The sequence below is a fragment of the Canis lupus genome, chromosome 36 (assembly GCF_048164855.1).
Source record: "Canis lupus baileyi chromosome 36, mCanLup2.hap1, whole genome shotgun sequence".
In the NCBI taxonomy this organism is placed as follows: Eukaryota; Metazoa; Chordata; class Mammalia; order Carnivora; family Canidae; genus Canis; species Canis lupus.
The window spans coordinates 19,648,000-19,672,575 of record NC_132873.1 but is presented as its reverse complement, the minus strand read 5'-3'; the positions used below and the strand labels follow the sequence as shown (position 1 = coordinate 19,672,575).

General features: G+C 40.3%; 2 protein-coding genes and 1 long non-coding RNA gene across 6 annotated transcripts in view; 1 reads left to right on the top strand and 2 right to left on the bottom strand.

Annotated features, from left to right (window-relative positions):
• KIAA2012 (KIAA2012 ortholog) overlaps positions 1 to 11,107 on the top strand; it is a 130,364-nt gene extending 119,257 nt beyond the window's left edge. The window contains exon 23 of one of the 2 annotated variants that reach the window (XM_072812716.1): positions 10,349 to 11,107. The gene's annotated coding sequence lies outside the window, so the exon portion shown is untranslated. Of the gene's footprint in view, positions 1 to 6,078; positions 8,032 to 10,348 lie in introns of those variants that run through there. The other variant, XM_072812717.1, reaches the window with a different exon arrangement.
• Positions 1 to 22,615, bottom strand: part of SUMO1 (small ubiquitin like modifier 1) — a 32,544-nt gene extending 9,929 nt beyond the window's left edge. The window contains exons 1-2 of one of the 3 annotated variants that reach the window (XM_072812726.1): positions 19,661 to 22,615; positions 5,431 to 5,505 (exon numbers count right to left, since the gene is read on the bottom strand). In XM_072812726.1, coding sequence (XP_072668827.1) covers positions 5,431 to 5,505; positions 19,661 to 19,672 — 87 coding nt within the window. In that variant the 5' untranslated portion in view covers positions 19,673 to 22,615. Of the gene's footprint in view, positions 1 to 5,430; positions 5,506 to 15,648; positions 15,829 to 19,660 lie in introns of those variants that run through there. The other 2 variants (XM_072812725.1, XM_072812727.1) reach the window with 2 other exon arrangements.
• LOC140625454 (uncharacterized) lies at positions 17,785 to 19,343 on the bottom strand. Its single transcript, XR_012024790.1, has 2 exons — positions 18,715 to 19,343; positions 17,785 to 17,975 (listed from the first exon to the last, which is right to left on the bottom strand). It is a non-coding gene; the product is annotated as an uncharacterized lncRNA (long non-coding RNA).
• Positions 22,616 to 24,576: the final 1,961 nt, after the last annotated feature.

Sequence of the window (24,576 nt, the reverse complement as noted above, 5' to 3'; positions counted from 1 at the left end):
AAATTAGCAGTTTATTTTTTTTTTTTTAAGATTTTATTTATTCATAGAGACAGAGAGAGAGGGGCAGAGACACAGGCAGAGGGAGAAGCAGGCTCCATGCAGGGAGCCCGATGTGGGACTCGATCCCAGGTCTCCAGGATCACACCCCAGGCTGCAGGCGGCGCTAAACCGCTGCGCCACCAAGGCTGCCCAAAAATTAGCAGTTTAAATAAAAGCATGTATGTCAAAGAATGCATTCCTTCATAATTGCATATCTATTCTATTTTCAAAATAAAGAAAGTTGAACTACCACAAACACCCAAAAGCAACTGAAAAACAAAAGTACCCCCCTCACACAACTAAAGTGTTGTTAAAGGTGGCCAAACCTACAAAAGAGACATATATATCATAAAATAACAGACCAGAAACTCATTTTTGTCAGAAAGTCATCCTAAAGAGTCCTGTTTCTATCATATGAGTAAAATGAATAAGAACCTGAGTGAGTCAAATTGATTTATAGATCCACAGATTCTTTTCTTCTACTAGACTGTCAAACTATCAAGCAACCATCAGAAAACAAAACTGGTAAAATTTCAAAGCCAATCCTTATAATTACATATCATATTCCCAAATGCATTTTAGTGGAGGTTGCACATTTATAATTCGTATTTTTTTCTTTTTTTTTTAAGATTTTATTTATTTATTCATAGACACAGAGAGAGAGGCAGAGACACAGGCAGAGGGAGAGGGAGAGGCAGGCTCCATGCAGGGAGCCCGATGTGGGACTTGATCCTGGGTCTCCAGGATCACACCCCAGGCTGCAGGCGGCGCCAAACCGCTGCACCACCGGGGCTGCTCCGGTTTTTTTTTTTTTTTCTTTTTGCATGTTTATAATTCTTGTTTGTGACTATAAAGAAATACAAATTCTCGGAACGCCTGGGTGGGCTCAGCGGTTGAGCACCTGCCTTCAGCCCAGGGCATGATCCTGGAGTCTGGCATCAGGTTCTCTGCATGGAGCCTGATATTCCTTCTTCTAATGTCTCTGCTTCTCTCTGTGTGTCTCTCATAAATAAATAAATAAATAAATAAATAAATAAATAAATAAATAAATAAATTCTTTAAAAAATTCTCTTCCTATGGATAATTTCACACAAATAGATGATATTTCTATAGCATACTTCATGCCATACGCTAAAATTGTTTCCAGATGCATTAAAGGCCTAGCATTAAAAAAAAAAAAAAATTTCTTTTTTACCATTTTCTCTTTTGAGACTTTTTTCCCTAACCTTGACACCGAGAAATCTGTATTCTAAATCAAGACTTTGGCCTAGGGGATCCCTGGGTGGCGCAGCGGTTTGGCGCCTGCCTTTGGCCCAGGGCGCGATTCTGGAGACCCGGGATCGAATCCCACGTCGGGCTCCCGGTGCATGGAGCCTGCTTCTCCCTCTGCCTATGTCTCTGCCTCTCTCTCTCTCTCTGTGACTATCATAAATAAATAAAAATTAAAAAAAAAAAAAAAAAAAAAAAAAAAAAAAAAAAAAAGACTTTGGCCTAGAAGCCACAGAAAAAGGACACTGATAATTGATAACTCGTCACTCCACAGTTAAGGGATACTAGAGAAAATATTCATAACAGATATTGACAAGAAAAATCAAGAGAACAAAGAATTCCTACAAATCAGTAATTCTTAAAAAGGTAATTCATGGCATAGGACATATATATCAATGGCATAGAACTGACAGCCTAAAAATAAAACCACATATATCTACAGTCAGTTGACTTTTTACAAGGATGGCAATCAACTCAATGAGAAAAGGACAAACTTCCAACCAAAAGTCTGGGACAAATACAAAAGAAAAGTTAGAATCTATCTCAAACCCACACAAAAAGTACTCAAAATCATCAAAACTTTAGTGTAAGAACTTAAAACCCTAAAAAATTTTAGAAAAATCTGTAAGAAGAAATATTTCTGACCCTGGATGAGGCAACAGCTTTTTTTTTTTTTTTTAAGATTTTATTTATTTATTCATGAGAGACACAGAGAAAGGCAGAGACATAGGCAGAGGGAGAAGGAGGCTCATCGGGCAGGGAGCCGATGTGGGACTCGACCCAGGACTCCAGGATCATGCCCTGGCCGAAGGCAGACACTTAACCAGTGAGCCACCCAAGTGTTCCAAGGCAACAGTTTCTTACATATGACTCCAAAGCCACAGCAAGAAAAGAATAATTCACCAAAATCAGAAACTGTGCTGCAAAGGATACGATACCCAAGAAAGCAAAAAGACAACGCAAAGATGGGAGAAAATATTTGCAAACCATCTATAAGGGTCTAATATCCAGAATAAATGAGTTCTTATAACTCAAAAATAAAAAGAATAATCCAATTCAAAAATGGACAAAAGATCTGAATAGACATTTCTTCAAAGAAGTACAAATGGCCAGGAAGAACATGAAAAGATGCTCAACGTTATTAGCCATTAGGGAAATGCAAATCAAAGGCACAATGAGGGGTACCTGGCTGGTTCAGTTGGAAGAGCATGTGACTCTTAATCTCAGGGTCATGAGTTCGAGCCCCATGCTAGGTGTAGAGATTACATATATATATAGCACAATGAGATACCAGTTCACACACACCAGGGCAACTATAATAAAAAATGATAGAGGGCACCTGGGTGGCTCAGTGGTTGAGTGTCTGCCTTTGGCTCAGGTCTTGATACCAGAGTCCTGGAATCAAGTCCTGCATCGGGCTCCCCACAGGAGTCTGCTCCTCCCTCTGCCTATATCTCTGCCTGTCTCTCTGTATCTCTCATAAATAAATAAATAGAATCTTTAAAAGAAAAAAAAAAGATAACAAGTACTAGCCAGAACATGGAAAAACTAAACTTTCACACACTGCTGCTGGGAATGTAAAATTTTAAGATTTATTTTTTTTTTAATTTATTCATGATAGACAGAGAGAGAGAGAGAAAGAGAGAGAGAGAGAGAGGCAGAGACACAGGCAGAGGGAGAAGCAGGCTTCCTGGATCCCGGGACTCCAGGATCATGCCCTGGGTCAAAGGCAAGCGCTAAACTGCTGAACCACCCAGGGATTCCCTGAGAATGTAAAATTTTAAAGCCACTACTGAAGACAGTTTGGCAGTTCCTCAAAAAGTTAAAGTCCACTGTATTAGACCCAATAATTCCACGCCTAGATATATATCCAAGAGAATCAAACACATAAATCCACACAAAAACTTATACATGAATGTTCAGAGCAATGTTACTCATAACTAAAATGAGGAAACAACCCAAAGGTTCACTAACTGACAAATGGATAACAAACTGTGGTATATCCATACAATGAAATATTATTCAACCATAAAAAGGAATAAAATACTGGTTCATGCTGCAACTTAGAGAAAAATTGAAAATACACTAAATGAAAGAAGCCAGACACAAAAGGCCATATATCATACGATCCCATTTATATGAAATGTCCAGAATAGGCAAATCCACAAACAAAAAATAGATTAGTGGTTGCTAGGGGTTGGTGGAGGAGAGGAGAATAGCAAGTACTGCTAAGGAGTACAGCATGTCTTTCTGGGATGATGAAAATGTTCTGGAACTAAATAGTGGTAATGGCTGCACAGCATTACAAAAGTCACTGAATTATACACTTTAAATAGTGATTTTTGGGGTCCCTGGCTGGCTCAGCCAGTAGAGCACGCAACACTTAATCTTGAGGTTGAAGGTTTGAGTCCCATATTGGTATAGAAATTACTTTAAAAAATAAATGAATGTTGGGGACACCTGAGTGGCTCAATTGGGTGGCCAACTTTTGATTTCAGCTCAAGTCATGGTCTCAGGGTCCTGGGATGAGTCCTGTGTTGGGCTCCCTGCTCAGCAGGGGGTCTACTTGTCTCCTCCTCCCTCTGCCCCTCCACCTGCTCCCACACATGAACACTCTCTCAAATAAATAAATAAATCATTTTAAAAAATAAAAAATAAAAATAAATAAACTCGAGGCACCTGGATGGGTCAGTCAGTTAAGTGCCCAACTCTTGGTTTTAGCTCAGGTCATGATCTTGGAGTACTGGGACTGAGCCCCAATCAGGCTCAATACAGAGTCTGTTTGTCTCTCTCCCTCTACTCCTTCCCTGCCCACCCCAGGATCTCTCTCTCTTTTTCTCTCTCAAATAAATAAGTAATAAAATATTTTAAAATAATAAATGAATTATTTAATAAATAAATAAAATGGTGATTTTTATAGTATGTGAAATACTAAAATTTTTCAAAATAAGATAATCATAAACAGAAAAAGGATATACACATACAAAAATCTAAATGTAGTAGCCTACTACATCACAATGCCTACTTCACTTACCTCACTTCATCTCATCACATATGCATTTTATCATCTCACATCATCACGAGGGTGAGTACAGTAGTAAGATATTTTGAGAGAGAGATCACATTCACATAACTTCTATTACAATAGTTATAATTGTTCTATTTTATTATTAGCTATTATTGCTAACCTCTTACAGAGCCTAATGTACAAATTAAACTTTACAGAGGTATATATGTACAGGAAAAAAAACCAGTAAATACAGGGTTCAGTACTATCCATGGTTGCAAGTATCCAGTGGGTTCTTGGAATATATCCCCACAGATAATGGGGATTACTGTATGAAGATTCATTTCTCCAACAATTTTCAACTAATCTTAATTATCAGTTAACATCTCAAAAAAGGTCAATAAAGATACAGTACAAGGAAAAAGAAATGCCAGGAAAGAGAAAGGGGTCAGGAAAAGGGCTGAGAGGCCCTTTAAGGTTGGCCTTAGCTTTATCACTCAATAGCATTTACTATATTTGCCACTGAAGAGAAATGTTTTTATATTTGGAGAAATTAAGATAATCTAAATATGTCTAGCAGATCAATAATACACTATCAGTTTTTTCTAACTTCAACAACAGGTGCATATATAGTAAGTGAAAATGCCATTTTTATTCTAAAGATTTTAATTATTTGAGAAAGAGCATGTGCGTGCAGGAGTGCGAGGCAGAGGAAGAGGAACAAGCAGACTCCCCACTGAAGGGAAGTCTGACGCTGGCTGGATCCCAGGATCCCAAGATCATGACCCAAGCTGAAGTTAGACACTTAAGTGACTGAGCCACCCAGATGCCCCCAAAATGCCATTTTTTTAAAAAGATTTTATTTATTTATTCATGAGAGACAGAGAGAGAGGCAGAGACACAGACAGAGGGAGAAGCAGGCTCCACACAGGGAGCCCGATGTGGGACTCAATCTGGGGTCTCCAGGGTCACGCCCTGGGCCGAAGGCGGCACTAAACCCCTGAGCCACCGGGGCTGCCCCCAAAATGCCATTAAATAATTTGCTTTTTAAATAATTTTTCCTGTGTCAGAAATTACACTTTAGAGAGTTAAACAAGAAAAATAATGAAACTCACCTGTCCAATGACTTTGAGTTTAATGTATTCTCCTTCCTTCTTATCCCCCAAGTCCTCAGTTGAAGGTTTTGCCTCCTGAAAAAAAGTACATTTACAGATAAAAGTTCCTATATGCTATTTTAATTACTTTTTTTAATGAGTACCCACCACTCTCAGTACAAAATCTGCACTTGAGAATATAAGAACGTTTTCTCTGCTACATCTATTAAGCAAAAAAAAAAAAAAAAAATCCTAAGTCAATTACTGTTTCAAACACCAACGCACTAGATATCAAGAAAGAAGAAAAGAAAAGAAAAGAAAAGAAAAGAAAAGAAAAGAAAAGAAAAGAAAAGAAAAGAAAAGAGAAAAAAAAAGAAAGAGAAAAAAAGAAAAAGATCTCTTTTATTGTAATATCCCTACAGTAATGGTTCTTAAACCTCCCCACACATAGGAATCACCAGAAGGACTTAACAGCCGGCTGGGCCCCCACTCCCAGCTTTTTACCCCATAGGTCTGGGCTAGGGCTGTAATTTGCATTTCTAACAAGTTACCAATTGTTGCTAATGCTGCTGGGCAGAGGAACAACCTAGAAACCATTACCCTCAGGTCAACTCCTATTAGTTTGAAGAAGCTCATTCTCCATAAATCCTTAAACATTCTGAATTCCAGATTCTCTTCTCATGGCCTATCAGGAGAAGTTAACTCCAACTGCAAAACTGTACCAAGAAACAAACTGGGACGCCTGGGTGCCTCAAGCGGTTAAGCGGCGGCCTGGCCTTCGGCTCAGGGCATGATCCTGGAGCCTCCGGTCAAATCCCACATCGGGCTCCCGGCAGGGAGCCTGCTTCTCCCTCTGCCTACGTCTCTGCCTCTCTGTGTCTCTCATGAATAAATAAATAATATCTTTTAAAAAAAACATGTATTAACTATATTAGCATAAGCAATATCTATTTGGGAAGGAAAATTAAAGAGCATATTGGCCTAATGTGCTCTAGAGTCAAATCAGTTTTACATCATCTCCTTATTTTATCTGAAGCAGTCTATTCAATTTTAAAAGATTAGGCTTGGGAGACGCCTGGATGGCTCAGTAGTTGAGCTCTGCTTTCGGTTTAGGGCGTGATCCTGGAGTTCAGGGATGAGTCCCACAGTGGGCTCTCCGGGGGAAGCCTGCTTCGCCCTCTGCCTGTTTCTCTGCCGCTCACTCTCTGTGCCTCGGATGAATGAATGAATGAATGAATGAATGAACAAACGAACAAACAAAGATTAGCCTTGGCTGAAAAAACTTAGGGGAATAAGTGTAATAAGTAAAAAGTACAGAGTAGGCAGGAAAAGGAAAGAGGAGACAAAATTCAGAGAGAGAAGAGGGCTATAAAATAATTTCAAATGAAGAGATATTGAAATGAAAATGAATAGAATACGTAGTTAATTCCATTAACTACTACATTAGCTACTAGTGGCTACATTTCTTAGCTACTAGTAGCTAAGAAAAGCAAGCCGTTTTACTAAAGGAGGTAACGTGGATAATTTCTCTCAGTAATGTTTCAAAAGTAGTAGCTTTCCTGTGTACCTTACCTTAGTTTGACCACAAAATTAGCCACTTATTTAAATATATACTCGTTTGTTCAAACACATAATTTAAGAATATAACCAACTATATTGTATTTTACAAGTAAAATAACAGAGCCATATTACCTGTGTAACTCATGCCAGTAACTTAAAACTAAAATTCTTCAACATTCAAAATTTAACAGAACATATAAACTACAAGGAGCTTTTAACTTTAAGATACAGGATAGAGTCCACGGAAATGCTTAGACAACAGAACTGACTTTGTTAGTGTAAATCCTTGCCTGTTTTTCATTCTGCAGTACCTTCAACATTTGCTGACTACTGCATATTAGGGTAGCAGACAAAATGAACCTTTAGTGAGACAGTATTTCACCTGAAAACTAGAAGAATGTCCTCAGTCTCACCACCACATTTCTATGAATTTATATTCATAGTAAACAGTTGCTTCTTCCTTTAAGTATCTAGAGAAGGTAAGGACAGCTTATTCCATGCAGTGAAGAGCAATAAAGAGCAATGAAACCGAGTTCTCTTTAAAACTGAGAGGAAAAGGGGTGTTAGGAAGCTATTGTTTGAATTAAAACAAAGGAGGAAAACCCTCACCCAGCAGCAATTCATCAGCACAATGGGAGTGATTTTGCTCCAGTTTCTAAGATAGCTATAGAGGCTACTCAAGGACAAAAGAGTTCCTTCCCCTCCTCCGATCCCTCGTCCACACTGCTTTTCTAAAAAGCACAGCTTCTCTAATTGCACAACAACCTCTAGCAAAAAGCATTAATAGCTCCCAGTACTTTAAGGCCTAGAAGCAAACCCCACAGCACCCAATTCAGTTCCTCCATTACCAAAGTCAAGTCTCATTTTTCCCTCACCACTTTCTTTACAAACCTGAGGATTCAGTTAAACTGGACTATTTGCTGTTCCCTCCAATAAGTCTACTAGCATTCTTCCACCTTCAGCCCTCTGTGGTCTGTTTCCTTTACCTACCTAGACTATATATCCTCACTGAACCTCTCCTGAAATCACCTCACATCCCACACATCATTTGAAGACCAGTATTTAAAAAATACTCTTCCATGGGACACCCGGTTGTGCATCTGCCTTTGGCTCAGGTTGTGATCCCGCGGTCCGGGGATCAAGTCCCACATCCGGCTCCCTGCATGGAGCCTGTTTCTCCCTCTGCTGTGTCTCTGCCTCTCTCTCTCTGTGTGTGTCTCTCATGAATAAATAAAATCTTAAAAAAAAAAAAAAACTCTTCCAGGAACCAAAGCACCCCCCAACCTTCCAACTGGGACTAATATTTTCCTTTACTGTTCATATTTGCAATTTATTCATATCTTTCATGGCATTTATTCTCAATTCTAAAATATTCCCTCTGCAACCATCTTCTCTAGTTGTTGTCCTCATCTTTTTCTTCAAACTTCTTAAAAGAGAACTTAGCATTAACTGTCTCCACTTTCACCCTTAACCCACTATAATCTGGTTTATACCTTACCATTCTACTTGACACTGCTCTCACCAAGGTTACCTGTTCGACTCCTTATTGCTAAATCCATCAGACAACTTCAAGTTTCATTTTTAATTCTAACGCAATAGACACTAATGACTTCTTCCTTGGAAACTCTCTACCTTTGGCCTCCAAGATTCCATTCCCTCATCTTGACTATTTCCTTAAATGCTGGGGTCCTCTGGATTCCATGTCCTCAATCCTCTGCCTTGTTTTCTTTTTTTTTTTTTTAAAGAATCCTTTTTTTTCCTTTTAATTTTTTATTTATGATAGTTACAGAGAGAGAGAGAGAGAGAGAGAGGCAGAGACACAGGCAGAGGGAGAAGCAGGCTCCATACACTAGGAGCCAGACATGGGATTCGATCCTGGGTCTCCAGGATCGCGCCCTGGGCCAAAGGCAGGCGCCAAACCACTGTGCCACCCAGAGATCCCCTCTGCCTTGTTTTCTTAGATGACCCATGATTCCAACTACTTTTAGGTACTAATGACTCACAGTCATCCTCTCCAACTGGACAATTTTTCTGAGTTTTACACTCATTTATCCAAGTACTTGACCATCTCAACTCTCGATGTCCCATTGGTACCTGAATATAAGTATCTAAAATTGAATGCATTATCTCTAACTCCTCTGTTAGTTTTAACTCCCCTTCTGAAAATCACAATAAAAAACAAAAAACAATTCATCTTGGATTCCCAATTGCAATAAATGGTTACCGTACAGTCAAATGCCCAAAACAGAATCTAAGTGTCATCTTTGGCTAGTCTTCCTCTCTTAAATCTCACACTGGATCATTCAACATTCTGACAATGTTATCTCTTGATGGCTCTCAAGTTTATTCTTCTCCATTCCACTGCCTTATGTCAGATACTCATTGTTGCTCATTATCACTGCAACAGATTCCCCCAATCTTCCTCCCTTCAATTCTCCAAACTAACACCAGAACCATCTCTCTAAAATGCAATCTGATTTGCCCAGAATCTTCAAGACAGAATGTTAAGTTCAGCTTCCTTAGCATAACACTGATCCTTCATGTACTGGTCCCTACCTACCAATTTAGTCTTACTCTCCTACCTCTCATGCTAATAATAGCCTTTGCTCTAGCCATATTGAACTATCTACAATTCCTTACACATGACACCCTCTATCTTATCTCCACCATCTCCGTACACGTTAATCATCTCTGCTTTCTTAACCTACCTCCCTTTCAATATCACTCAGGCATCACTTCCTACAAAATGTTCTCCAATCACTTTCTTCAACATTCCAATAATGCTTACTTTTCTCTTTAATAACCACACATTTGCGTATCTGTATCTTCTACCAGATTGAGATCCTCACCACTATACTTTTTACTCTTCGCTATATTTCTGATCAAGCACAATGTTAGGTACTTTGAAAATATTCAATATGTTTGTTAAATAAATTAATGTTTTCTATGATAGTTTTGTCTTGACTTGGGAGAGGACCCAAGTTTTTTCATCTTTATAATCTCTATAATGCCAGGCAAATACTAGGCAATAATTTAAAGCTTGTTGAATTAACATTATTTTCTGTATCATACCACAAAATCTTATTAATGCTTCATACTTCTACTATATACAATAGTCAGTCCAAACAAAAATCCTTTCAGGTTTTTATATTCACAGTTGGAAATAAAAGATAATTCACTTCAACTGCATAAGAACATGTGAACAACTAGGATATGGAATTTCCAAAAAAAATCATATCCTAGTCACTACATTTTGGTGATCTCTTCTCAACTCTGAAGCACCAGGGCAATGTCATGTGTACCATTTGTTTAATAGCTTCATGCTTGCCTAATACAGTCATCCAATTTTCCATGTACTATCTTTTTTTCTTTTGACTAGTCTGAAAAATGAGAAGATCTTGAACAAAAAAGGCCAAAGATCGTCTCCAGTGTTCTCAGTGTCTTTTGTATGTCTTCTTTCCTCCTCTCCCCTGAAAAAAGCAACCAATACAGAATGGTATGGCACACTAGTTACAAAACAGTGAAAGCATTCATTCAGCACTGGGTCTGGGACACTAGGTCATCAGAGAAAACTGAATTCCAGAGAGGGCTGGATGATTTGATTGGAAAGGAAGAAGCTGGTAATGGAAAGAAAAGTAACTATATGTACAAGATCAAAGAGAGGAACCAAAAGCCTCTAAATTTTCAGGTCTGTCAGCCAGGGCCTCAATCATGGTAACTGGAATGGTAAAGGAATTTATCAGGCACCAGGCACTATCAACTCTTCTTTCCAAGACATAGAGGGAACAGCGTGGAAATAGAAGATGGCCGAATTTGGAAAGAGAACTAGACTGGAAAGAACAGAAAACCCAACAAATGTACAAAATTCATGAGAAGAATTTTACTGTGCCATTTCAAAGTCAAAAGAACAAGAACTTTGCTTAGAAGTATTGGCATTTGGGGCAGCCCGGGGGGCTCAGTGGTTTAGCGCCACCTTCAGGCCAGGGCATGATTCATCCTGGAGACCGGGATCCAGTCCCACATCAGGCTCCCCGCATGGGGCCTGCTTCTTCCTCTGCTTCTCCCTCTGCCTGTGTCTCTGCCTCTCTCACTCTCTGTGTCTCTCTCATGAATAAATAAATAAAATCTTTAAAAAAAAAAAAGTATTGGCAATAAAAAGAAAAAAAAGGCGGCGGCAGCAGCTTTGGCAACCAGTATGTTGACTACTTAATCACATGAAGGGAACATCACACTTAACTACCTCCAATCTGTCAATGACCCTTCAGCTATACAAGAATTGTTCATTCTTGCAGGGCTGGGGGATGGGTATCCTAGGGAAACCCCAGAACAAAGATTCTCATTTGATGACATTAACAGATCTGTTCATTATGTAAGGTGTAATAATAATATTATTTAAAGAAAAAGTCTTTCTATTTAGAGATGGAGATTTACAGATGAAACTGAAAGATTTACAGATGAAATTATATAATGTCTGGGATTGCCTTCAAAATATGAGGGAGAGGGACGCCTGGGTGGCTCAGCAGTTGAGAAACCTGCCTTCAGCCCAGGGAGTGGTCCTGGAATCCCGGGATCGAGTCCTGCATTGGGCTCCCTGCATGGAGCCTGCTTCTCCCTCTGCCTGTATCTCTGCCTCTCTCTCTCTCTCTGTGTCTCTCATGAATAAAAAATATATATAATATATATGTATTATATATATATATATATATATATATATATATATATATATATATATTCCATATTCCTAATGAAGAAAGTTCAATATGGGTAATTAAGTTGGGTAATTATAATACTTAACATCTGTTACTAAAATATTCAAAACCCAAATTACAATAAAATTACAATCCTAAAAACACAAAATACACATGCTTTCAGCTTCATGCTGTGTACATTTAAACTTAAGACACAGTACTAGAGATTTGGAATGGAACCAACCAGACTTAATTTCAAGGCTTAAGTCAAGCTGTCCAGACTCCAGATCTTTTGCAAATTTATATTCAACCCTAGAATTGGGGTTAAACACTAGATATGAAATTTCTCAGGAACTAAAAATTATAATTGAAAATCTCACTGGTTGTGTAAACTACTCTTTGAGCCTAGACTATGGACCTACGCAAAGCCAAGAACAAATGGCTTGACTGCATACAAAAGTCTCAGCAAACAGATTTAGAGGTATGGCAGACATTGTTAATTACCTACCCAACATCCTTTTTCCCCCTTTTCCTTATACAGTGGAGCCTAGATTTGCCCAGCTTCTCTTATGGCCACATGACATAGTGTCCGCCAATGAGATAAAAGGTGATAGACTTTTTGTTGGCACCTACTTTTTCCCTTTACTCCATCCCTTTCTCCTGCCTGGAACAAAGACACAAAGTAACCTCTTTATGCCCACAGGAGACAGGCATGAGAGTGAAGACATCTGTTATGGATGGGGGAGAAAGGGGTATGAAGGCATTGTGGAGCTGTCTTAGTAGCCCTGAACTACTTATGTCTAGACTTCTTGTTTCATGAGAAAAACTGAGACTTATTTAACATACTATACATCAGGTTTTCTGTTACTCAACCCAAAGGAAATCCAAACAGACATAGAAGGTGCTGTAAATAGGTATCATTTGCCTTATATTAAAAACAGAACCTAGAAAACTACCTCAATATACATCAAAAACAGAATGGATAAATTGTGGCACAATCACACAATGGAATACAATTTAGCAATGTAATTTAACAGCGTACAACTACACACAATATAGACAAATCTCCAAACAAGGCTGAACAGAATAAGTCACACACAGAAGTATACACCATATGACTCTATTTACCTAACGCTGTAACGGCAAACTAATCTAATTAGTAGTCAGGGCAGTAATTCTTTTTTTTTTTAATAGTTTATTTTATTTATTTTAAGGATTTTATTTACTTATTCACGAGAGACACAGACACATAAGCAGAGGGAGACGCAGGCTCCATACAGGGAGCCCAATGTGGGACTCCATCCTGGTCACATCCTGAGCTGAAGGCAAGCACTCAACCGCTGAGCCACCCAGGTGTCCCAGGGCATTAATTCTTAATCTGTCTACTGGCTGCACGGATGTGATATCACTTTGTGAAAATTCAGCAAACTGTACATTTATGTGCACTTTTTTTAAAAGATTTTATTTATTTATTCATCAGAGACACAGACATAGGCAGAGGGAGAAGCAGGCTCCCCACAGGGAGCCTGATGCGGAACTCAATCCCAGGACCCGAGGATCACAACCCGAGCCAAAGGCAGACTCTCAACCACTGAGCCATCCAGGCATCCCATTATGTGCACTTTTTGATACATATATTAATCTTTGGTGAAACCATGAAAAATCAGTGGGCCTAGATATTGAGGACAGAGGCCAGCAAACAGAACTCCACTTTTGCTTCAGATTCTCATTAGCTCAGTAAAGGGTAATCAAATGCAAAAATAATGGTCAAAAGAAAAGTGTAATAAATACAACACATCTTTAAATAAACTGAAGTTATGTGGCAGGAATATTCACAATTTAAACTGTAAAAGTAGGGCAGCCCGGTGGCTCAGCGGTTTAGCGCCGCCTTCAGCCCAGGGCCTGATCCTGGAGACCATGAATCGAGTCCCACATCAGGCTCCCTGCATGGAGCCTCCTTCTCCCTCTGCCTGTCTCTGCTTCTCTCTCTCTCTCTCTCTCTTTTTCTCTCTGAGTCTCTCATGAATAAATAAAACCTTTTTTAAAATAAATAAATAAAAAATAAGTAAGTAAGTAAGTAAATAAATAAATAAATAAATAAAATAAACTGTAAAAGAAAGGGGGCACCGTTAACTGGCTGAGTTAGAAGAACAGGCAACCCTTGATCTCCATGTCATGAGTTCAAAGCCCACATTGGGTATAGAGATTACTTAAAACAATTTTTTTAAAATTTTTTTATTTGTTTATTTATGATAGTCACACACAGAGAGAGAGAGGCAGAGACATAGGCAGAGGGAGAAGCAGGCTCCATGCACCGGGAGCCTGACGTGGGATTCGATCCCGGGTCTCCAGGATCGCGCCCTGGGCCAAAGGCAGGCGCTAAACCGCTGCGCCACCCAGGGATCCCAAACAATTTTTTTTTAATTTAACTATAAAAGGTGCTCAATAATATATGTGTGAACACACCACATGACTTTTAAAGAAGCAGAGTATTAGAAAACTACCTCCCCAAAATCACTTTACAGAAAATTCTTAAATGGGATACTAAACCTATCTTAGAGAAAATTATCCATAACTATCTCAATGTCCTGGAAGTAAATGATTTGATCTTAAAGTTACCAGGTCTAGTGATAATAGAAATAAATATCAAGAAGGAATGTAAAAACATCATAAAAGGAAAACTATTCTGACAACCAATCCTTCCTCAATAACAGAACATCATGGAGGCTGAAAGAGGAGGAGAAGATACCAGCTGCTTCAAGTTTTTGAGGCAGCCTTCCAATTTAGGGCCTCTGAGGTGCCTAGTACATATTGACATTCAATAAATACATGTTAAATGAATGAATCTGAACACTCATTCCTTCAAAAACTTACTAAGTATCCAGTTACTGTGCTACGCACTTCAGGAAGAAAGGATAAATAAAGCCTGATTCCTGACCCTCAAAAGCACTCTAATAGAAAAAGACACTTAAGGGCAGCCCCAGTCGCACAGCAGTTTGGCACCACCTGCAGCCTGGGGTGTGATCCTGGAGACCCGGGATCGAGTCCCACATCGGGCTCCCTGCATGGAGCCTGTTTCTGCCTCTCTCTGTGTCTATGAATAAATAAATAAAATCTTAAAAAAAAAAAAAAAAGAAAAAGACACTTAAGTAAATAATTATTGTAACATTATATATAAAAGCTACAGTAGAAACAGTCTCAGCTTTGCTGGCTGTATCCTAGTCAATGAGGTTATCCCAGGCTCTACTGTTGCTAATATAAAAGAGACATTCTAACTGCTAAGGAGGCTAACAGGTATGAAGACATATTTGTCTTTATAGTTTGAATCTGAACTACTCAGCTAAACTTCATGAATACTCCAACCTTAACAATCATACTCAGTTTTCAAAATACTATTAAATATTGTTTAGGTGACATTTTATTTGCAATGTTTTATTATAACCTATATGTTTGCAACATCCACTAGCAGCACCTTATATATCTATCAGAGAGAAGAGACACTGTATTAATCCTCTCCCAGCATTCCTATGGAATGCTCACTGTATCGCTAACTACATGCTCAAGTCATAGCTACAGTTTACCAATCTTACTATGTGATATAAATAGTAGTATACATAATTATAAATTCTAATAATTCATCATCTTCTCCTGCTATCTCAAGCTAACAGTTGGTAAGATCAGTAAACATCAGCAACAAAGAAGATATAAAGAATATTGCAAGGAATAATGCTATCCTGACAGAAGAAATACCATTAATGTGGTAAAAATAACCATAAATTCTTTGTTACTCTTCCTATTGAGATGAAGCCTAAATGCCGTTCCATGTTGACTAGTTAATAATACTATATTGCATATTTGAAAATTGCTAAGAGATTACATCTTAAGTTCTCGTTACAAGAAAAAAAATTGTGTGGTGATAGATGTTAACTAGATATACTGTGGTGATCATTTCACAATATATACACAAATATCAAATCATTATGCTGTATACCTGGAGCAAGACGGCGACCTGTCTGGGTGTCCTTTCCACTGGGGGTTCTTCCCTGACTTTGAACTTCGCAGGATTCTTATTCATACTTGAACCTTTCTTGTCACCCCCTCCTCAAAGCATCTCTTGTGTCATTCGAAAAAAGCTCTTCAGACCTTAGACCAAAAATCACCCCTTTGAGGGGGTGGCTGTGGGTGCCAAGAGTAAAAGGGACCCGCTGGTCAATGCTGCTGGTCAATTATATTCCCAAAATAAATAAATAAATGCCTCTCCCTTGAATCTGGGCCGGCCTTAGTGATCTGCCTAACCAACAGAATGCAGAGGTGACCTCCAAGGCTACGTCCTAGGAAGCTTGAGGTTTCCACCCAGGGTTCTCTGGAAACATTCACTCTCTTGTTAGCCGAGCTGCCACAGATCAATATTCTGGAGTCCCTATGCTGAACAAAACACATGATGAAATCACTCAGAGAGGCTCTGGGACTTTATGAAGAGCCCATCCATTTCAGCCCCCTACCATATAATCCCAGCTGAGGCCCCACACACCAAGGAGCAGTGGTAGGTCTAGCCCACAGAACCCTGACCAAATTGCAGATATAGGAGCAAAATATAAAAGCGTTGATTTAAGTCACTAAGTTTTGTTTTTTTTTTTGTTTTTTTTTTGTTTTGTTTTTTTTTAAGTCACTAAGTTTTGAAGTAGTTTGTAAGGTACCAACAGATAACCAGAATTACACAATGCTTCCAAATCCTTGACTAAAAGAACATGAAAGAAAATCATTCAGACTCTGAGGTGGGGGTGGGGAGAGTGAACCTGCTCACAACAGATTCAGTTAGAATTTCAAGTAAATCAGTCACCCAATTATTACAAATTAACAGACCTGAATTAAAGAGATTAAGTTCATGCTGCCTTTAATGATTTGGGCATGGGAGAGAAGCTTGGGGGACCACTATAAACCTGAATATAGGGAAAAAAGGGAAAATATTGGAACAAATTACGCATACCCATTCTGATAGTAAGCTTCTGGTTCTATGTAAGTGCTCAGATTTGCTGCAAGGTGAGATCAGGTTAAAGGAGAGCACCCAATGAGATCTACTACTGGTTAAAGGCTAGTCTTTATTCTTTCTGAGGGATCATGTACCTCTGATGAAAGCTATGGGTCCTTTCTCTCTTTAAAAAAACAATAAAAATAATAAATAAAACAAATAAAAAAAATGCATGTACAAATACTCACAAAACACTCCATATAGTTTCAATGGATTTTCAGCCCTTAGGGTCCATGAACTTTGGGTTTAGAACCCAAAGTTTTAGAGGGTAGCCCGGGTGGCTCAGCGGTTTAGTGCCACCTTCAGTCCAGGGCGTGATCCTGGAGTCCCACATCAAGCTCCCTGCATGGAGCCTGCATCTCCCTCTGCCTGTGTCTCTGCCTCTGTGTGTGTGTGTGTGTGTGTGTTTGTGAGTGTGTCTCTCATGAATAAATAAATAAAATCTTTTAAAAAAAAAAGAACCTGTTTTAGAGGATTATTCAGTAATGGTTCACAAATCTACTAGATAATGCTGGCATTGTCAGAATTATAACGAAGTATTTCAAATTCACAAAACAATATTTTCACTAATCAATGGAGAATCCAGCAACTCAAGTCTTTATTTTAATGTCCACCTATTTTTAAACCTAAAATTCAACTGCAATATCTTAGCACCAAACAACCAAACAACAAACTTCTGAGCGGTGCCTCAGAAAACGCATCCTTCTAAAAGAACTTGGTTTAAGTTAATACTGTCTTTTAGGGACAGTGGTTGAGTCTCATGCTGTTGATACTGCAAAGTAATAACTTGAGATTCTTACTCTTGCTCATAAGCCTCTTAAGGGTAAGAGTTCAGCTTCACACCACTTTACATACTTAACACCCAACACTGAAATTGTACTGGATCTTGATTATTAATAATGCTGCTGGTCAAACAGACGGGAGCAACAGTTCTCAAATTTTTTGGTCTCATGACTCTTTTACACTCTTAGAAATTATTTAGAACCCCCTAAAGCTTTCATCAGGTTGGTCATATTTATAGAGATTTACAGTATTAGACACTGAAACTGAGAAATGTTTTACGTTTCATTAATTCATTCAAAAGTAACAATAAATCCATTATGTATTAGTAGAAAACATTTTTATTGAAAATATTTTTCAAAACCAGTGAGAACAATACTACTTTGCATTTTTGCAAAGCTCTTTAATGTTTGGCTTAATAGAAAGCAGCTGGATTTTCACATCTGCTTCTACACTTCAATCTGTTGTGATAGGTCATGTTAGTGTCCAGAAGACATCACTGAACACTCCTGAAAGAATGAGAATAAAAAGACAATTCCTAGTATTATCATGAAAATAGTTTTGACCTCGAGGACCTTCTAGAAAAGCATCTAAAAAACATCTGGCCACCTGTTCGGGTACTAAGTCCTTTATTTCTTCTTTCATGTCTCTCTTAATGACAAATTCAAACTGGAGCAATAAATTCTACAATTTAGCTTGTAATTCTTTCTTTACATTGCTCTTTCATCACGCTATAGTACATTTCAACATGCCTCCTAACATCAAAATAAAAGGCTGATGAAACTAAGCATTTACACCTGTTCTTTCCTCCCTGGTAACCAAGTAAACAACTACCCAGGGACATACTTATAACTCCCATACCAATTTGGGAATTAGTCTAGACTGTTGGTTAAGAAGATCCATCCAAAACTAATCTAGATTATGGTTAAGATTCAAAAATACCAGTGTACATTTGCCTCGTAGTACAAATCCACACAAGCCTCGCTTACTCTCGCCAAGTGTTACTAAACTGAACCGAGTTAGAAGCCTGGGGAGTAACTGTGTCAAACTGAAAAGTTCAAGTGCATTATGGAGTTGAATGAAAAACAAGTCTTCCAGATAACTATCACTAAACAAACAAAAGATCCAAAAAAGACTTTCAAAAGTTAGTCATCTGAGCAAACAAAACGAAGTCCAGACAAAAACGTTATGAATCAAAAACTAGCCATAAACGTGGTTTGACTAGAGAAGGGTGAGGAAGAAACTTACCAAGCAAAACTGAACACTGCAGATCGCGTGCAAATCCCAAGTAAATTCTTGATGCTAACGCTGAGACGAAGCGCTCTGCCACAATAGCTTTCTGTGAATATTATGCAACTGCTCTACATACACCCAAGTTTTCCCCATCCTCTCCCTCAAAAGTATCGGCTTGAGGTTAATGCCCAGATCAAACGCTTTCTGTTGCCTTAGCAGTTTCGCTCTACTTTGTTTCTCGGTTATTCTGAGTGCTCTCTTACAACTGGAGAGTTGCGGAACCAATCCCGAGTAAGAAATGGGAAAGTACAAGAAAAGAGGCGACAGCTCTGCACCACCGCACGGAAAGCCTCAGCGGAGCGGCGACGGCCCTGCCCTAGCAGCAAATCCAAAGAGGAAAGCGCAGCTTTTTAGGTTCCCAGCAACCCCAGACGCCTCCCGCCCCCCACGCCCCCACTCCTGCACTAGCTCGACACCGAGAACCGAAAAGTGGAGTCCACCCGCTTTTCAGGGCCACAGAGCCTCCCGGGCTGGGATTCTCTCCCGTTACATAACTGGGCCTAGGGCCCTGCTGCTGCACCCGGTCCCCGGGACAGGGAGACGGACGTGCTCCCCAGGGACCCCTCTCGGGGAGGTGGAAGCTGGCTCCTGCACCTGGTCGACCCCGGAGAAAGAAGGGGGGAACGACTCGAGGGAGGCCTCCGTCAGAGACGCCGGGGCACAGGGGGTGATGAGCAGGCCCGGAGAGGAGCAGGGCGGCTCCCGGAGGCCCGCGGCAGGCCCCGGCGGCTCCGACACGAGTCCACCGCGCCCCCCCTCCGGCCGAGGCCCCACCGGCCGCCCCCTCCCCCATGGCGCGCTCCCCTCCCCCGCGTCTCCATCCCCGGCTCCAGCCGAGAGGCGAGCGGACCGGCGGAGAAAGGCCTCGGCCACGGCCATCGGACCGCTCCCGCCCCGGTACCTGGTCAGACATGGTGACGGCGGCTTCACCCAGGGTCTCCGCACCGCAGCGGCCTCGGGTAGGCAGAACCTCGCTCCGGGGTTTACAAATCCGTCTCTCTTCCCCACAGCACAACACCGCGGCTGGAGGGACTTCCGCTACGTGTCGCGTCACTTCCGCTACGCGTCCCGGGAGGGGGGAGGAAAGGCGCGGCGGGAAAACGGGGGGGGGCGGGGGGGCGCGGAGGTGCTTCGCCGGCCGTCGCTCCCGGCAGTTCCCACAGGCTCCTCAGCTCCGTCGAGGCCTGGACCTGTCGCCTCCGTCCGAGCGTCGCCTCCGGCGGAAATGTCCCGGCCTCCCGCCTCGGTGTTTGGAGACTGACGAGCAGCCGCCCCCCCGCGCCTCCGGCACCCAGCGCGCCTTTGAAAGCTGAGCCGAGGTATTTCTGTCGTCTCTTCCTGGCCTTGCTCGTCAACTTCCTCAGATAAATTCGACGGGGTTCTAGTGCTGTTGACCTGAGAGCTACCTTCTGGTTAAGCGGCCTCCCCGCCTAACACGTGACCTTGATTTTTATTCAGAAAAGCAAAACAAAACCAAACGACCCCATGGGACACAATCTGGATGGCTACGGATTAAAGACATTCTTGGGAAAGTTTTTACCCGTGGGGAAGAATTATTAATTAATTAATTAATTAATTAATTCAGACCCTGGAATTAATGGCTGTGAGATAAAGAATGGTTCTTAGATGACTTCTGTGAAATACGGTGGTCCTGTGAGCATCAGGGTAGAGGAGAAGGATCTAGACCCATGAAATAGAATTGAGGTTCTGGAAATAATAAACCCTCACACACATTAATTTTTCGACTGGACTATCAAGACAACTTAAAGGTGAAAGATACGCAACAAATGTTACTGGGACAACTGGATAATCACCCACAACACACTGAACCCAAGTTCGCTACCTCACAACATACGAAAAATTAACTTTACATGGATCAAAGTCCTAAATGTAAGAGCCAAAACTGTAAAACTTAGGAGATGGGGTACGTGGGTCGCTCAGTGAGTTAATGAAGGGACTCTTGATTTTGCTCAGGTCTTGGTCTCAGGGTTGTGAGATCAAGCCCCGTCTTGGGCGGTCTGTGCTCACCATGGAGTCCGCTTGAGATTCTCTCTCTCCCTCTATCCCTGCCCCTCCCACCTTCGTGCACCTTCTCTCCCTAAATAAATAAATAAAATCTTAAAAAGAAAAGCTATTAGGAGAAAACATAGGCATAAATCTTCTTGACCTTCGATTAGGCAATGGATTCCTAGATATGTTGCAAAAGAACACAAGCAACCAAAGAAAAGTAAATAAACGTCATCAAAATTAAAAACTTTAGTCCTTTGTGTTGAAAAAAATAGAAAGAATGAAGAAAATATTTGCACATAACATATCTGATAAGGATCTAATATTCAGAATGTATAAAGAACTATTACAAGTCAATCCTAAAAAGATAAATAGGACAATTTTTAAATGAGCAAAAGATCTGAATACACATTGCTCCTAAGAAGATATGCAAACGGATAAATGAATGTGAAAAGATATGCAAACGGATAAATGAATGTGAAAAGATGTTCAATCATTAGCCATCAGAGAAATGCATATTAAAACCACAATAAGGGGCAGCCCCGGTGGCCCAGCGGTTTAGCGCCGCCTGCAGCCTAGGGTGTGTTCCTGGAGACCCTGGCTCTCTGCATGGTGCCTGCTTCTCCCTCTGCCTGTGTCTCTGCCTCTCTCTCTCTCTCTCTCTCTCTCTCTGTGTCTCTATGAATAAATAAATAAATAATCTTTTTAAAAACAATAAATAAATAAATAAATAAATAAATAAATAAATAAATAAATAAATAAATAAATAAATAAATAAATAAAACCACAATAAGGAGTTCCTGGGCAGCTCAGTCTGTTAAGTGTCTGTCTTCGGCTCAGGTCATGACCCCAAGGTGTGAAGGCGCAGACTGGTCTGATGGCATCCAGGTGCCCTCTGCCCTCTGTGCCTATTCAGTAGTTCCCTACTGAAGACTGGCGAGCTCAACCTGCCGAGCAGCCTGGTCTGCAGCTCCCACTGCTCAGGCCGCTGAGTGCGTTGGAATAACTACTGAGTGGTCTTAAGTTGCTCTTTCACAAAGGCAAACAAATGGAAAAAATGTTGACAGAAAATAAAGTTTCTAAAAGTCAAATAAATAAAAATAAGATGCTTTGGAAAATATTCTGACAGTTCCTCAAATTGTTATAGTTGTCATGACCCAGCAATTGTATTAGATATATACTCAAGAGAATTGATAAGATGTCCATACAAAAACATGTACACAAAAATTCACAGCTGATAGCAAAAAAGTAGGAACAATCCAAATGCCAACGGCTAACAAATGGATAAACAAAAGCAGAATACACCTGAAATGGAATACTATTATGAATACTATTAGGCCATAAAAATGAACTACTCCTACACTGTGGATGACCCTTGAAAATATGCTAAGTGAAAAAAAAAAAAAAAAAAAGAAAATATGCTAAGTGAAGGGAAACAGCCGCAAAGTATGATTCTAATTATATGACATGTCCAAAATAGCCAAATCTATATAGACAGATAATAATAGATTACAGGCATATCTCAGAAATATTGCAAATTTGGTTCCAGACTACTGCAACAAAGTGAATATTAAAATAAAGCCAGTCAAATGAATTCTTTAGTTTTCCAGTGCATATAAGTTATGTTTACACACAAGTCTATTAAGTATGCAATACTATTATGTCTAAAAAACAATGTACATACCTTAATTTTAAAACATTCTATTGTGAAAAAGTGCTAACCATCATTTGAGCTTCCAGCAAGTCATCATCATTTTGCTGATGGAGGGTCTTGCCTTGATGTTGATGGCAGCTGACTGACCAGAGTTGTAGTTGCTGAAGGCTGGGGCCAAGGTAGCAATTTCTTAAAAAAAAAAAAAAAAAGGATCCCTGGGTGGCTCAACGGTTTAGCACCTACCTTCAGCCCAGGGCATGATCCTGGAGACCTGGGATCGAGTCCCATGTCGGGCTCCCTGCCTAGAGCCTGCTTCTCCCTCTGCCTGTGTCTCTGCCTCTCTCTCTCTCTCTGTGTCTCTCATGAATAAATAAATAAAATCTTTTTTTTTTAAATTTTTATTTATTTATGATAGTCACAGAGGGAGAAAGAGAGAGAGGCAGAGACATAGGCAGAGGGAGAAGCAGGCTCCATGCACCGGAAGCCCGATGTGAGATTCGATCCCAGGTCTCCAGGATCGCGCCCTGGGCCAAAGGCAGGCGCCAAACCGCTGCGCCACCCAGGGATCCCCAATAAATAAAATCTTAAAAAGAAAAAAAAAGAAAATGATACAATCAGCAGGTTTGGCTAATTGATTAGATTCTGATTTGAGTAACTGACATGGTGATATCATTTTAAGATTTGATAGAAAACTTGAGAAGGCGAGCCTGGGTGGCTCAGTTGGTTAAACAACCAACTCTTGACTCTTGGTTTCAGCTCAGGTCATGAGTTTAGGGTTATGATCTCAGGGTCGTGCAGCTCTGCGCTTAGTATGGAGTCTGCTTGAGATTCTCTTTCTGCCCCTTGCACTTGTGCTCTCTCTCTCTCTCTCTCAAATAAATAAATAAATCTTTAAAAAAGAAAGAAAGAAAATCTTGGAGGAGAAGATTTGCAAAGAAAAAAATGATAAATTTTAAATGTAGGTGTGCAGTGCCCAGAGCCATCATCCAAGGGAAGATGTCCAGGAGGCAGTTGACAGGATTTGGAGCACTGAGAGAATTCTGAGCTGAAGATAAGAGATTTGAAATCACTGGTATATAAATGTTGTTGGAGCACCTGGTGGCACAGTCAATTGAGTGTCCAACACTTGGTTTTGGCTCAGGTCCTGATCTCAAGGTCATGAGATCGAGCCCCACATTGGGCTCCACACTCAGCAGGATGTCTGCTTAGGGTTCTCTCTCTCCCTCTCTCTCTGCCCCTCCCCTGCCATGCAATACACTCTCTCTTTAAAAAATATTTATGTGTATATATAAATAAATGATAATTGTTAACACTTATTGAATGTCAGATCCTCTTCCAAGTACTATACATTTATTATTTCACTTAATCCTATAAAGTAAGGAATAAAACTATCCTCATCTTATAGCTGAGAAAACAGAGACAAGAGAGATTGAATTGACCCAAGGGATAGAGTCAGTATTTGAACCCAGAAGATCTTGGTTCCAGTTCCTTCAATGATTGTAATAGGTAGAAAGGGCAGAAGAAACGCTTCCTGTAGGATACCCATCAAAATCAACTGAATTTAAGTAAACCTCTGAGAGTTAAATAAATGCTCTTGGAAGTTTATTATTCCTCTTGGTTTTTTTCTCACTCCTCACTCTAGAATCATAGCCATAGTAAACCACAGTTATTTTCAGAAGTGTCTTACATTCCTCAGGTGTGCTACAGCAATAAGAGAGTGGCTTGATTTTAAAACCTGAGAGGTGGGGGGACCCCCAGGTGGCTCAGTGGTTGAGCATCTGCCTTTGGCTCAGGTCATGATCCCAGGGTCCTGGGATCAAGTCCCATATCATGTTCCTCACAGGGAGTCTGCTTCCCCCTCTGCCTGTGTCTCTGCCTCTCTCTCTTTGTGTCTCATGAATAAATAAAATATTTTAAATAAATAAACAAACAAATAAATAAATAAAATCTCAGAGGTGGAGAAATTCTTGGTAATAACATGGACTAGAGTATGGCCGTGCAAGTGTGAGGCTAATGTGTCCTCAGAAATAAAAAGAGGGACGCCTGGGTGGCTCAGTGGTTGAATGTTTGCCTTTGGCTCAGGGCATGATCCCGGGGTCCTGTGATCGAGTCCCACATCAGACTCTCCACAGGGAGACTGCTTCTCCCTCTGCCTA